Below are 14280 nucleotides of genomic sequence, written 5' to 3' on the forward strand. Positions count from 1 at the left end.
ATTATCTCATAGAACAAAATGTTGAAGATCTCTTAAGCCTGTGTTAACCTCTGACCTTATTTTCGGCGTATATCCCAGAACCCCATTCTTTTCCCCATTAATTTCCCCTATAGGAATGCCCAACGAACCAGAGGTAGAAAATGCTGAAACATTTCTGATTTTAGGACTACAAGCTGTCGAGCTCTATAGGCCAGATGCAGAGATAGATAGATTGGCAAACTACTGCGTCTGTGTAGAAAACCCACGGGGGACCCATAGGCTTTTGGATTTGACCGCTTTTATGTCATTTTATTTGTAGTTTGAGCACTTTTTCATGGAAAAACGTTGATTCAGTATTAGGTTTTTGATGACTACATTCCCTTACGATTGCCCACCGATAGCTGAATTGCTACAGTGGATTGAAATGTACACAGAACTGAGTTTACAGCAACACTGCAGTGCCATATCGTGAAAAATGTTTTGTACTTTTGTAGGTAGATATAATCTTTTTTTTTTTTACTATCAGGATTTTATACAATATTTTGAATTAGTCAGTGTACAGGTATGTACCATGAGATGTTAACACACAATACTGCTCTGGACTCTTTTGTACAAGCTTGACCAATGTCCAGGTGTGGCAACAATCAATAGTCTGATCAAACTTGATTTGCACATTTCTTGCCCTGAATGCCTGCCATCACAGTCCATTGTGCCAATGTAAACAAAGTGCTTTTGTCTAAGTTTCCCCCTCTGTAGACAAAATCGAATATGAAATTGATTTTTTTTTTTTTTTTTTTTTGTGCTTGAGTGAAATTATACCCTTTTCTATATCCTGTGCAGACCAGATTGACATTCGATATATTCATCTGTATAATAATAAAATGGTCATTTATATTTCCTCTTGTTCTTCATCTCTTTTTCCTGCTTTATAGAAAGACGATGACAATCCCTCTGATCCACAACTGGAGTCTTTCCATCATATAGGTGGGGTACCCCCTCTTACTACCATCATATAGGTGGGGTACCCCCTCTTACTACCATCATATAGGTGGGGTACCCCCTCTTACTACCATCATATAGGTGGGGTACCCCCCTCTTACTACCATCATATAGGTGGGGTACCCCCTCTTACTACCATCATATAGGTGGGGTACCCCCCTCTTACTACCATCATATAGGTGGGGTACCCCCCTCTTACTACCATCATATAGGTGGGGTACCCCCTCTTACTACCATCATATAGGTGGGGTACCCCCTCTTACTACCACCATATAGGTGGGGTACCCCCCTCTTACTACCACCATATAGGTGGGGTACCCCCTCTTACTACCATCATATAGGTGGGGTACCCCCCTCTTACTACCATCATATAGGTGGGGTACCCCCCTCTTACTACTATCACATAGGTGGGGTACTCCCCTCTTACTACCATCATATAGGTGGGGTACCCCCCTCTTACTACCATCATATATGAAAAAGGGGTCATAATTTTAAAAAATGTATATCTCAATTCTTATTAGCCGATGCCCGTCACGTGACCAGGTCCTTCTCACAGGTATTTCTGAGAAGTAGGCTACAAGTGAAGACAGACAGATCGGGGACGCAACTGGGCACATCCCTCTTATGGAAGTCTGAGGCACATATAGAAGATGTTAGAACTGTCCATATGTAGCCTGCTTTTTGTCAGCCAACAAGATGACTAGAACTAACGAACAGTAAAAGCACTAGCCTTTGTCAATCTATTATAATCACCCACAATAGTACAAAAATGTTAACCTATATCTATTGTGTCAACTTGTCTTTCTGTGCAATAAATAAATATTCCAAACATACTCTGGGATAGCTGTGGGATGCGATAGATCCCAAATGAATACAACCAATCGGATCCCCCCCCCCCCCAAAAAAAAATGTTTAATCAATGAGGCTGATGCAACAGATCAGAACGTTTATCTTAAAACGTTGATACACTATTAGGCTATTTCGTCACGTTATAAGCGCCGCAATGCCAGTAAATGTGAATGTAATAAAATGTAATCAACTTCCGGGAAAACACTTCTCTAAAGGTGACGACATATTCGATCATCTAATGCTTTTATTATAAAGGTGCATTTTTTTTATGGTGAAAATTATCTTCCCCAAACTTGAAACTCATGCGCAGCCTACGTATAACACTTAGGCTCTACACCGGTTGTAAAGCGGATTCATGTGCTTCATTTTAAAGAAGTTATTTAGCCACTTTAGTTGTGATACAAACCTTATTAAAACATATAGGCCTATGGGCTAGGCTACATGAGGTGTGATACAAACCTTATTAAAACATATAGGCCTATGGGCTAGGCTACATGAGGTGTGATACAAACCTTATTAAAACATATAGGCCTATGGGCTAGGCTACATGAGGTGTGATACAAACCTTATTAAAACATATAGGCCTATGGGCTAGGCTACATGAGGTGTGATACTAACCTTATTAAAACATATAGGACTATGGGCTAGGCTACATGAGGTGTGGTACTAACCTTATTAAAACATATAGGCCTATGGGCTAGGCTACATGAGGTGTGATACTAACCTTATTAAAACATATAGGACTATGGGCTAGGCTACATGAGGTGTGATACTAACCTTATTAAAACATATAGGCCTATGGGCTAGGCTACATGAGGTGTGATACAAACCTTATTAAAACATATAGGACTATGGGCTAGGCTACATGAGGTGTGATACTAACCTTATTAAAACATATAGGCCTATGGGCTAGGCTACATGAGGTGTGATACTAACCTTATTAAAACATATAGGACTATGGGCTAGGCTACATGAGGTGTGATACTAACCTTATTAAAACATATAGGACTATGGGCCAGGCTACATGAGGTGTGATACTAACCTTGTTAAAACATATATGGGCCAGGCTACATGAGGTGTGATACTAACCTTATTAAAACATATAGGACTATGGGCCAGGCTACATGAGGTGTGATACTAACCTTATTAAAACATATAGGACTATGGGCTAGGCTACATGAGGTGTTGAATGTCGACAAAAAAGGCATGCTCTGTTTCTTGCGTTACTGCACAAGCTGGGCATCATTCACAAGTGATCATATATACAGGGCATTCGGGAAGCATTCCTTGACATTCCCCCTTGACATTTTCCACATTTTGTTACGTGATATATTCTAAAATAGATTCAATTGTTTTTTTCCCCTCACCGATCTACACACAAAACCCCATAATGACATCACAATACCCCATAATGACATCACAATACCCCATAATGACAAATAGCAAAGGGTCTGAATACTTATGTAAATAAGATATTTCTGTTTTTATTTTTAATACATTTGCGAAAAATTCTAAAAACCTGTTTTTGCTTTGTCAGTATGGGGTATTGTGTGGATTTATTTGTATTTATTTATTTATTTTTCTTTCTTCGCCCTTTTTCTACCCAATTGGTAGTTACAGTCTTGTCCCATCGCTGCAACTCCCGTACTGACTCAGGAGAAGCGAGGGTCGAGAGCCGTGCGTCCTCCGAAACACAACACAGCCAAGCCTCACTGCTTCTTGACACAATGACACAATGGCCGCTTAACCCGGAAGCCAGCTGCACCAATGTGTCGGAGGAAACACTGGGCACCTGGTGACCGTGTCAGTGTGCATTGCGCCCTGCCCTCCACAGAACTCGTTAGTGCGTGATGGGACAAGAACATCCCTGCCGGGCCAAACTTTGACTCTGGGCCGATTGTGCACCGCCCTATAGGACTCCCGATCATGGCCGGTTGTGATATAGCCCGGGATCGAACCAGGGTCTCTAGTGACGCCTCTAGCACTGACATGTAGTTGCTTAGACTGCTGCGCCACTCGGGAGCCCAAATTTTGCTCTAACAGATTTGTCAGAGAGGTTGTCCTATTTAGTGAAGGTATTGGTGTTGGGCCATTGGGAATGCTGTAAATAGATGGAAAGAAACTGAGAGTGGGGCATTCCTCCGGGCAGGCATCAGCCGTACTCTACTCCGGATTACCCTCGACAGTTTACACATGCTGCAGGCAGGGGGGTCTGCACTGCCGCTCTGTCATGAAGATGGACATAACCCATGACAAGCCTGTCAACGGTCTTTAGAGAGAGAGAGGTACAGAGTATTCAGACTATTTTCGGGAGTACAGTTGAAAACAAACAGGGTCAGGTGTTTCTGTAAAACACATCCAGTTGCTTTTCGTATACACACACACACACACACACACATTTCTCAACATTCACACACACTTGCCCACCTATTCTAATACACACACACACACACATTTCTCAACATTCACACACACTTGCACACCTATTCTAATACACACACACACACACACACACACACACACACACACACACACACACACACACACAAAATAAGTGTCTTCAGAGAAGTATAATTTTAGCAATAGCCACATTGTTTGGGGGGGATCTTACAGTATTTTGGAACCCTGCCTACCAAAACACACACAAAATCCAAGGGAAGTTAGCTGAATTACAGTACCAGTCAAAAGTTTGGACACACCTACTCATTCCAGGGTTTTTCTTTATTTTATTATTTTCTACATTGTAGAATAAAAGTGAAGACATCAAAACTATGAAAAAACACACATGGAATCATGTAGTAACCAAAAAAGTGTTAAACAAATCAAGATATATTTAATATTCTTCAAAACACCATAATTCAAGTAAAGTTAGCTGAAATAGCTATCAATAAACCACCCCATAACTCAAGTGCAGTAATACCTAGGAATATAATAACCAAAAAACAAGAAATTAAGAAATATCAGAATGAATGTCAGAGTCCGGAATATACACTAAGCGGACAGTTTATTAGGTACACCCATTGCCTCCCGAACAACCTGAATTATTCGGGGCATGGATTCTACAAGGTGTCGGAAACATTTGTTTCTCAATTTGGTATCAAGGGACCTAATGTGTGCCAGGAAAACATTCCCCACACCAGTACACACCAGTACACCACCAGTACACCACCAGTACACCACCAGTACACACCAGTACACCACCAGTACACCAGCAGTACACACCAGTACACACCAGTACACCACCATTACACACCAGTACACACCAGTACACCAGCAGTACACACCAGTACACCACCATTACACACCAGTACACCACCAGTACACCACCAGTACACCACCATTACACACCAGTACACACCAGTACACCACCATTACACACCAGTACACACCAGTACACCACCATTACACACCAGTACACCACCAGTACACCACCAGTACACCACCATTACACACCAGTACACCACCAGTACACCACCATTACACACCAGTACACACCAGTACACCACCATTACACACCAGTACACCACCAGTACACCACCATTACACACCAGTACACCACCAGTACACCACCATTACACCACCATTACACACCAGTACACCACCATTACACACCAGTACACCACCATTACACCACCAGTACACCACCATTACACACCAGTACACCACCAGTACACCACCATTACACCACCATTACACACCAGTACACCACCATTACACACCAGTACACCACCAGTACACACCAGTACACCACCAGTACCCACCAGTACACCACCAGTACCCACCAGTACACCACCATTACACACCAGTACACCACCAGTACACACCAGTACACACCAGTACACACCACCACCTCCACCAGTACACACCAGTACACCACCAGTACACACCAGTACACCACCATTACACACCAGTACACCACCAGTACACACCAGTACACACCACCACCTCCACCAGTACACACCAGTACACCACCAGTACACACCAGTACACCACCAGTACACACCAGTACACACCAGTACACCACCACCTCCACCAGTACACACCACCAGTACACACCACCAGTACACCACCAGTACACACCAGTACACCACCAGTACACACCAGTACACCACCAGCCTGTTGACACGAGCAAGGATGACTCCATGAATTGGCCAAATCATGACTCTGTCATCAGAATGACACAACAGGAAACCGAGATTCGTCAGACCAAGCAATGTTTTTTTCACTCCTCAATTGTCCAGAGTTTGTGATGGTGTGCTCACTGGAGCCACTTCTTCTTGTTCTTTAGCTGATAAGAGTGGAACCCGGTGAGGTCGTCTGCTGCAAATAGCCAATCCGTGACGAGGACCGACGAGCTGTGCGTTCTGAGATGCCGTTCTGCACACCACCGTTGTACTGCGTCATTATTGTCCTGTTTGTGGACCGCCTGTTAGCTTGCACAATTCTTGCCCTTCTCCTTCAACCTCTCTCATCAAGAAACTGTTTTCGCCTAGAGGACTGCCGCTGCATGGAGGTTGTTTGTTTGATGCACCATTTTCGATGCAACATATATATATGTATTTATAAACTGGGTGGTTTGAGCCCTGAATGCTGATTGGCTGACAGCCGTGGTATATCGGACCGTATACCACGGGTATGCAAAACACTTATTTTTAGTGCTCTAATTCTGTTGGTAAACAGTTTATAATAGCAATAAGGCACTTTGGGGGTTTGTGATATATGGCCAATATAAAGTGCCTTGCAAAAGTATTCATCCCCCTTGGCATTTTTCCTAATTTGTTGGGGGGTGAATAGTTATGCACACTCAAGTTTTCAATTTTTTTGTCTGGTTTCTTGTCTTACAAGAAAAAATATTTTGCATCTTCAAAGTGTTGTGTAAATCCAATGATACAAACCCCCCCAAAAATCTATTTTGATTCCAGGTTGTAAGGCAACAAAATAGGAAAGGAGTGAATACCTTCGCAAGCCACTGTACCACGGCTAAGGGCTGTGCCCAGGCACTCCGCATTGCGTCGTGCTTAAGAACAGCCCTTAACGGGGAAATATTGTCCATATGCCACACGCCCTCGGGCCTTATTGCTTAAATATACAGGACATTCAGAAAGAATTAGGACCCCTTGACTTTTTCCACATTTTGTTACTTTACAGCCTTATTCTAAAATGGATGAAATTATGTTTTCCCCTCATTAATCTACACACAATACCCCATAATGACAAAGTGAAAACAGGTTTTTAAATTTTTTTGCAAATGTATTAAAAATAAAAAACAGAAATACCTTATTTACATAAAGTTGAATTCGTAAGTTTACATACACCTTAGCCAAATACATTTAAACTCAGTTTTTCACAATTCCTGACATTTAATTCTAGTAAAAAGTCCCTGTCTTAGGTCAGTTAGGATCACCACTTTATTTTAAGAATGCGAATTGTCAGAATAATAGTAGAGAGAATGATTTACTTTTATTTCTTTCATCACATTCCCAGTGGGTCAGAAGTTTACATACACTCAATTAGTATTTGGTAGCATTGCCTTGAAATTGTTTAACTTGGGTCAAACGTTTCAGGTAGCCTTCCACAAGCTTCCCACAATAAGTTCGGTGAATTTTGGCCCATTCCTCCTGGCAGAGCTGGTGTAACTGAGTCAGGTTTGTAGGCCTCTTTGCTCGCACTCACTTGTTCAGTTCTGCCCACAAATTCTCTATAGGCTTTGTGATGGCCACTCCAATACCTTGACTTTGTTGTCCTTAAGCCATTTTGCCACAACTTTGGAAGTATGCTTGGGGTCATTGTCCATTTGGAAGACCTATTTGCGACCAAGCTTTAACTTCCTGACCAATGTCTTGAGATGCTGCTTCAATATATCCACATAATTTTCCTGCCTCATGATGCCATCTATTTTGTGAAGTGCACTAGTCTCTCCTGCAGCAAAGCACCCCCACAACATGATGCTGCCACCCCCGTGCTTCACGGTTGGGATGGTGTTCTTCGGCTTGCAAGCATCCCCATTTTTCCTCCAAACATAACGATGGTCATTATGGCCAAACAGTTCTATTTTTGTTTCATCAGACCAGAGGACTAAGTGTATGTAAACTTCCGACTTCAACTGTATATATATTACACTCAGTGGTCAGTTTATTAGGTACACCACCCCGTTCACAAAAATATGATATATACGGTGTGTACAGACAATATGTGCAGTAAAATAGAAAAGGTGTCTACAGCAGTAGTTACATAGGATGAGGAGCCATGATTAGAATACAGTATGAAATAGCTCTATCAACAAAATACTAAATAACTTAAGTGACGTTAACAGGAATAGCTCAAAAAATAAATAGCTAAGTAACTTTATCAAATCAGCTACAAGAAGATTAGCATCTAATATAGACTCACCACGTGAACGCGCACTAGAATCGCGCGTTCAAATATTTGCTCCCGTGGCGTGTGCACGTTCAGGTTCTAAACCCAGAGACTAGTCAGCAACTGACTCGTTCAATAGTATTTCCATCTGTCAGTGACTCCCTGACAACTGTAGCTAAATATGTCAAAGTTGGAGCAGGTCCTTGTTCTCGATCCCCCCTCTGATCTCAGATTTATAGGTAAGTGGATTTAATACCGCTGACAGTTTTTATATCGCTAAGACAAGCCAGGATTTCTCTCTCGGAATGATTTCACACTCCCTGGTGTGGTTAGTTTCGTGGCTAATGTTAGATGGCCAACCCGCCATTTTGAGTTGGGGAAAGGAGACGGGCGGTTGTCATTAGTTACCCCAGCCGCAAAGTCCAAAATTGGCTATCGTAAAAGTTAATTAAAAACAAAAATGTTTAGTTTGGTCTTCATTTTAAGGTTAGGCATACGGTTAGCAGTGTGGTTAAGGTTAGATTTTAAGAAGATACATTGTAGAAATGGGTGGTGTTTATGACTGGCTGTGGTAACTAGTGACGACCGAGACGGGCGGCTGTGTGAATCACCGTACTGTAGTGACGTGGGTCAACCGGTGTGGATCTTTGCTTTTTTCCTCAAACGGTGCCGAATCGTTTTGCTTCTGATTGTATGACATTTTTTTTTACCAGTTCCCTGTGACAGAATGTCCAGATAAGAAATGCCTGTGGTGTCTAGCTAACGTTAGCACTGGAGTTTACAACTAGCTGGCTAGTGTAGGTAATCGAAAAACTAGCTAACGTTAGTCCCCAAAAATATAAATGTAATGTGTGGCTGCAACCTGATGTCCCAGTCATCTGTCCCTCTGGAGCAAGATGGAAAGCTTGAGGGAGAGAGAAAGGAGTGATACATCATGAGACCAGTACATCAATATTTTTTTAAATTCTACTATTAATCAATCAATACTATTATAATTTGATAGTAAATCATGGAGTTAATCGCTTCCTCTTTCTCCCCTCGGACTATAACTTTCTGGCCAATGTTAGCTACCTAGCAACCAGGCTCGAGACTAACGGTTTTCATCACCATCCTAGAATTGTCCACGAGTGCAATTTTAAACCTTCCCAAACTGAAGATGTACCATCCATTATTAAAATACACTGAACAAAAATATCAAAGATTTTACTGAGTTACAGTTCATATAAGGAAAAGAGTCAATTGGAATGGTCATTAGGCTGTGGTCTATGGATTTCACATGACGGGGAATACAGATATGCATCTGTTGGTCACAGATACCTTCAAAAAAAAAAAGGGTAAGGACGTGCATCAGACAACCAGTCAGTATCTGGTGTGACCACCATTTGCCTCATGCAGCGTAACATCTTCACATGCAGTTGATTGTGGCCTGCAGAGAGTTGTCCAACTCCTCTTCAATGGCTGTGTGAAGTTGCTGGATATTGGCAGGAACTGGAACACAACGTCGTACATGTCGCTCCAGAGCATCCCAAACATGCTCAATGGGACCAGTATGAAAAATGTATGCACTCACTGACTACTGTAATTCCCTCTGCATTAGAACGTCTGCTAAAATGTGTCTGGTGAGTATGCAGGCCATGGAAGAACTGGGACATTTTCGTCTTCCAGGAATCGTGTACAGATCCTTGCGACATGGGGCTGTGCATTATCATGCAGAAACGTGAGGTGATGGCGGCGGATGAATGGCGTGGTTACACGTGGTCTGCGATTGTGAGACCGGTTGGACATACTGCCAAATTCTCTAAAACGACATTGGAGGCTGCTTATGGTAGAGAAATTAACATTAAATTCTCTAGCAACCGCTCTGGTGGACATTCCTGCAGTCAGCATTCCAATTGCGCACTCCCTCAAAACAGACATCTGTGGCATTGTGACAACTGCACATTTTAGTGGCCTTTTATTGTCCCCAGCATAAGGTGCACCTGTGTAATGATCATGCTGTTTAACCATCTTGATATGTCACACCTTTCAGGTCGATGGATTATCTTGGTAAAGGATAAATGCTTACTAACAGGCATGTAAACAAATTTGTGCACAATTTCAGTGAAATAAGCTTTTTTGTGCATACAGAACATTTCTGGGATATTTTATTTCAGCTCATGAAACATGGGACCAGCACTTTACATGTTGCATTTTATGTTTTTGTTCTCTCTGTGTGTGTGTGTGTGTGTGTGTGTGTGTGTGTGTGTGTGTGTGTGTGTGTGTGTGTGTGTGTGTGTGTGTGTGTGTGTGTGTGTGTGTGTGTGTGTGTGTGTGTGTGTGTGTGTGTGTTTTATGAGAAATGCCATGGTGGCCGTGGTGCAATTTTAAAAGTAGGCCAAAAAATCTGCAACCCACGACCAATACATTTTCACCAGCAACATCAGTTTTTTTTAAAGTATCCCAATTGGTTGGAAAACCGTGGACATGGTAATAACCCTGCTGTCTATGCTGGCTAGGTAGTAAAGAGTTGTTATGACGACGGGGCTAGCTTGCACCTGCTTAACGTTCGTTAGCCATCTTGGCTATCTACCTACACAGCTATGTTTTGGGGAAATTGACTCGCTTGCTAACCAAAGATAAATGATTGAATGGGATCTCACTGACTGTTGTGCAATACTCTCGAGTACTGTACGCGGAGTACACTCCTTTATGACCTACTTAGTTAAATATCTATTCCTTGGAAGGAAGTTAGTCACTGCTCAGCTAAAAATGGTTCCTGTTATCAGGCAGGGCTGGGTGCTCCACGTAGCTACATAATTGTGTTCAGAAGTCAAACTGAATCCAGACGTGTCAACTGCTGAAATGCATTGATTGTCTATGCACTGATTGTCTTTACGCTAGTTGTTGGTACTAGCTAGCTAGTTAAAGGAGTGGCTACTTGCTCTTTGGCTCCAATGCTGGTGATGTTGACGGTGTCACATCACTGTTGGTTGACAGAAGTTTCCAATGTCTACCCCCCTATGTCAAGTGCAGACATTTTTTTTTAGATGTTCAGATTGGACCGACGTTCTGAAAACAACATTCAGTCGCAGAAAGATAAATGGTGTTGCCAAGTTAAACTCTTGTTGTTGGGCAACACATCAACAGCTGTATTGGGGGACCTGTCACCGGCACAGCTATGTATTTGTAGAGGAAATATGCGGTACATTTCATTTAAGTGGGCACCTCGCTCTTTGTTATCAACCCTCAAAATAGTATCTATCTATGGGTTGTAAAGACTGATGGCTGAGGAGAGGAAAGCCCGGTCGGGACATGGAAGACTGATGGATGAGGAGAGGAAAGCCCGGTCGGGACATGGAAGACTGATGGATGAGGAGAGGAAAGCCCGGTCGGGACATGGAAGACTGATGGATGAGGAGAGGATGAGACTGTGCTTCCCAAAAAGGTCTAAATAAACATTTTTACAAGCAACAGAAAACATTCCTGTTGGGAACCTCTAATGTATTGAGCTGTTGTTGAGTTGCCAACTTTGTGTGGCTGGCAGTAATTAGTGATTTTGAAGGTGCTGAATAGGCATTTCTGTTGCTTTTTTTTTTAACATGTTTTATTCAGACTTTTTGAAAAAGTACATACCGGCCTTAACTGGAGCAAAGAAAGATGGCTGCTCAGCACAACTCCATATTTGGTGTGTAACAAACTTATTTTGACATGAACTAAAAACAAAAATCCATATTGTGATAAGTTAGGGGACATTTTTTGTGGAGTTGCAAAGTTACTCTCCATTATATATACACTGCTCAAAAAAATAAAGGGAACACTTAAACAACACAATGTAACTCCAAGTCAATCACACTTCTGTGAAATCAAACTGTCCACTTAGGAAGCAACACTGATTGACAATAAATTTCACATGCTGTTGTGCAAATGGAATAGACAACAGGTGGAAATTATAGGCAATTAGCAAGACACCCCCAATAAAGGAGTGGTTCTGCAGGTGGTGACCACAGACCACTTCTCAGTTCCTATGCTTCCTGGCTGATGTTTTGGTCACTTTTGAATGCTGGCGGTGCTCTCACTCTAGTGGTAGCATGAGACGGAGTCTACAACCCACACAAGTGGCTCAGGTAGTGCAGCTCATCCAGGATGGCACATCAATGCGAGCTGTGGCAAGAAGGTTTGCTGTGTCTGTCAGCGTAGTGTCCAGAGCATGGAGGCGCTACCAGGAGACAGGCCAGTACATCAGGAGACGTGGAGGAGGCCGTAGGAGGGCAACAACCCAGCAGCAGGACCGCTACCTCCGTCTTGGTGCAAGGAGGAGCACTGCCAGAGCCCTGCAAAATGACCTCCAGCAGGCCACAAATGTGCATGTGGTCAGAAACAGACTCCATGAGGGTGGTATGAGGGCCCGACGTCCACAGGTGGGGGTTGTGCTTACAGCCCAACACCGTGCAGGACGTTTGGCATTTGCCAGAGAACACCAAGATTGGCAAATTCGCCACTGGCGCCCTGTGCTCTTCACAGATGAAAGCAGGTTCACACTGAGCACATGTGACAGACGTGACAGAGTCTGGAGACGCCGTGGAGAACGTTCTGCTGCCTGCAACATCCTCCAGCATGACTGGTTTGGCGGTGGGTCAGTCATGGTGTGGGGTGGCATTTCTTTGGGGGGCCGCGCAGCCCTCCATGTGCTCGCCAGAGGTAGCCTGACTGCCATTAGGTACCGAGATGAGATCCTCAGACCCCTTGTGAGACCATATGCTGGTGCGGTTGGCCCTGGGTTCCTCCTAATGCTACACCTCATGTGGCTGGAGTGTGTCAGCAGTTCCTGCAAGAGGAAGGCATTGATGCTATGGACTGGCCCGCCCGTTCCCCAGACCTGAATCCAATTGAGCACATCTGGGACATCATGTCTCTCTCCATCCACCAATGCCACGTTGCACCACAGACTGTCCAGGAGTTGGCAGATGCTTTAGTCCAGGTCTGGGAGGAGATCCCTCAGGAGACCATCCGCCACCTCATCAGGAGCATGCCCAGGCGTTGTAGGGAGGTCATACAGGCACGTGGAGGCCACACACACTACTGAGCCTCATTTTGACGTGTTTTAAGGACATTACATCAAAGTTGGATCAGCCTGTAGTGTGGTTTTCCACTTTAATTTTGAGTGTGACTCCAAATCCAGACCTCCATGGGTTGATAAATTTGATTTCCATTGATAATTTTTGTGATTTTGTTGTCAGCACATTCAACTATGTAAAGAAAAAAGTATTTAATAAGAATATTTCATTCATTCAGATCTAGGATGTGTTATTTTAGTGTTCCCTTTATTTTTTTGAGCAGTGTATATATATACACTAGATGACCGATAGGGGGCGCTGTGTTGAAGCCTCCATCTTGGTACTACCCCACCATTTATAAATAATATTTTGGAAGCGAGAGAAATCCATTTATTAATGTCTACATTTGTTTTTGCCATGTTTATTTTTTTACAGACACGTTAATGCACACTTTTAAATTATATGTGTATCATTTTCATTGAAATATGAATATTTTTTTAGATTACTGTTACTGTCCACACTGCAAAAAAAAAAAAAAAAAAAGAATTCCATTCATTCCTGAGAGGATCGCGCCTAACGAGGAGTGCCAATATGGCCGACCGGTGGTTTCAAAGCCTCTCAGTAGCCAATAAATGGCATCGGCAATACAGGGTTTATATACATCATTGGTAATTGACCAGCTCCCTCCCTTCCCAGGTAAATAGGCCATTTCCAAGGAGCTGAGCCAGGATAAAAATGTAACCTCTGTAAATTCCTCAACACCAGATGAAAAACATAATGCAAATACATTGTGTGTCGCTAGACTGGTCGCTTCATACCGTGTGTGTGTGTGCTGCCGCAAACTGGGATTTGAATGATCAATATTACCAAAAAGAAACGTCCTCTCACTGTCAACTGCGTTTATTTTCAGCAAACTTAACATGTGTAAATATTTGTATGAACGTAAGATTCAACAACTGAGACATAAACTGAACAAGTTCCACAGACATGTGACTGACAGAAATTTAATAATGTGTCCCTGAACAAAGGGGGGGTCAAAATCTAGTGTGGCCTCCAGCTGCAT

General features: G+C 42.9%; 1 protein-coding gene across 1 annotated transcript in view; it reads left to right on the forward strand.

Moving 5' to 3' along the window:
• The first annotated feature begins 8271 nt into the window (after window positions 1-8271).
• The window catches only part of LOC120041307 (vesicle-associated membrane protein-associated protein A-like), a 45330-nt gene continuing 39321 nt past the window's right edge, over window positions 8272-14280 (forward strand). Inside the window, exon 1 of the mRNA XM_038986246.1 lies at window positions 8272-8423. Within this exon, the coding sequence (XP_038842174.1) occupies window positions 8366-8423 (58 nt within the window). The 5' untranslated portion in view covers window positions 8272-8365. The remainder of the gene's footprint in view (window positions 8424-14280) is intronic.

The sequence above is a fragment of the Salvelinus namaycush genome, unplaced genomic scaffold (assembly GCF_016432855.1).
Source record: "Salvelinus namaycush isolate Seneca unplaced genomic scaffold, SaNama_1.0 Scaffold433, whole genome shotgun sequence".
Taxonomy (NCBI): domain Eukaryota; kingdom Metazoa; phylum Chordata; class Actinopteri; order Salmoniformes; family Salmonidae; genus Salvelinus; species Salvelinus namaycush.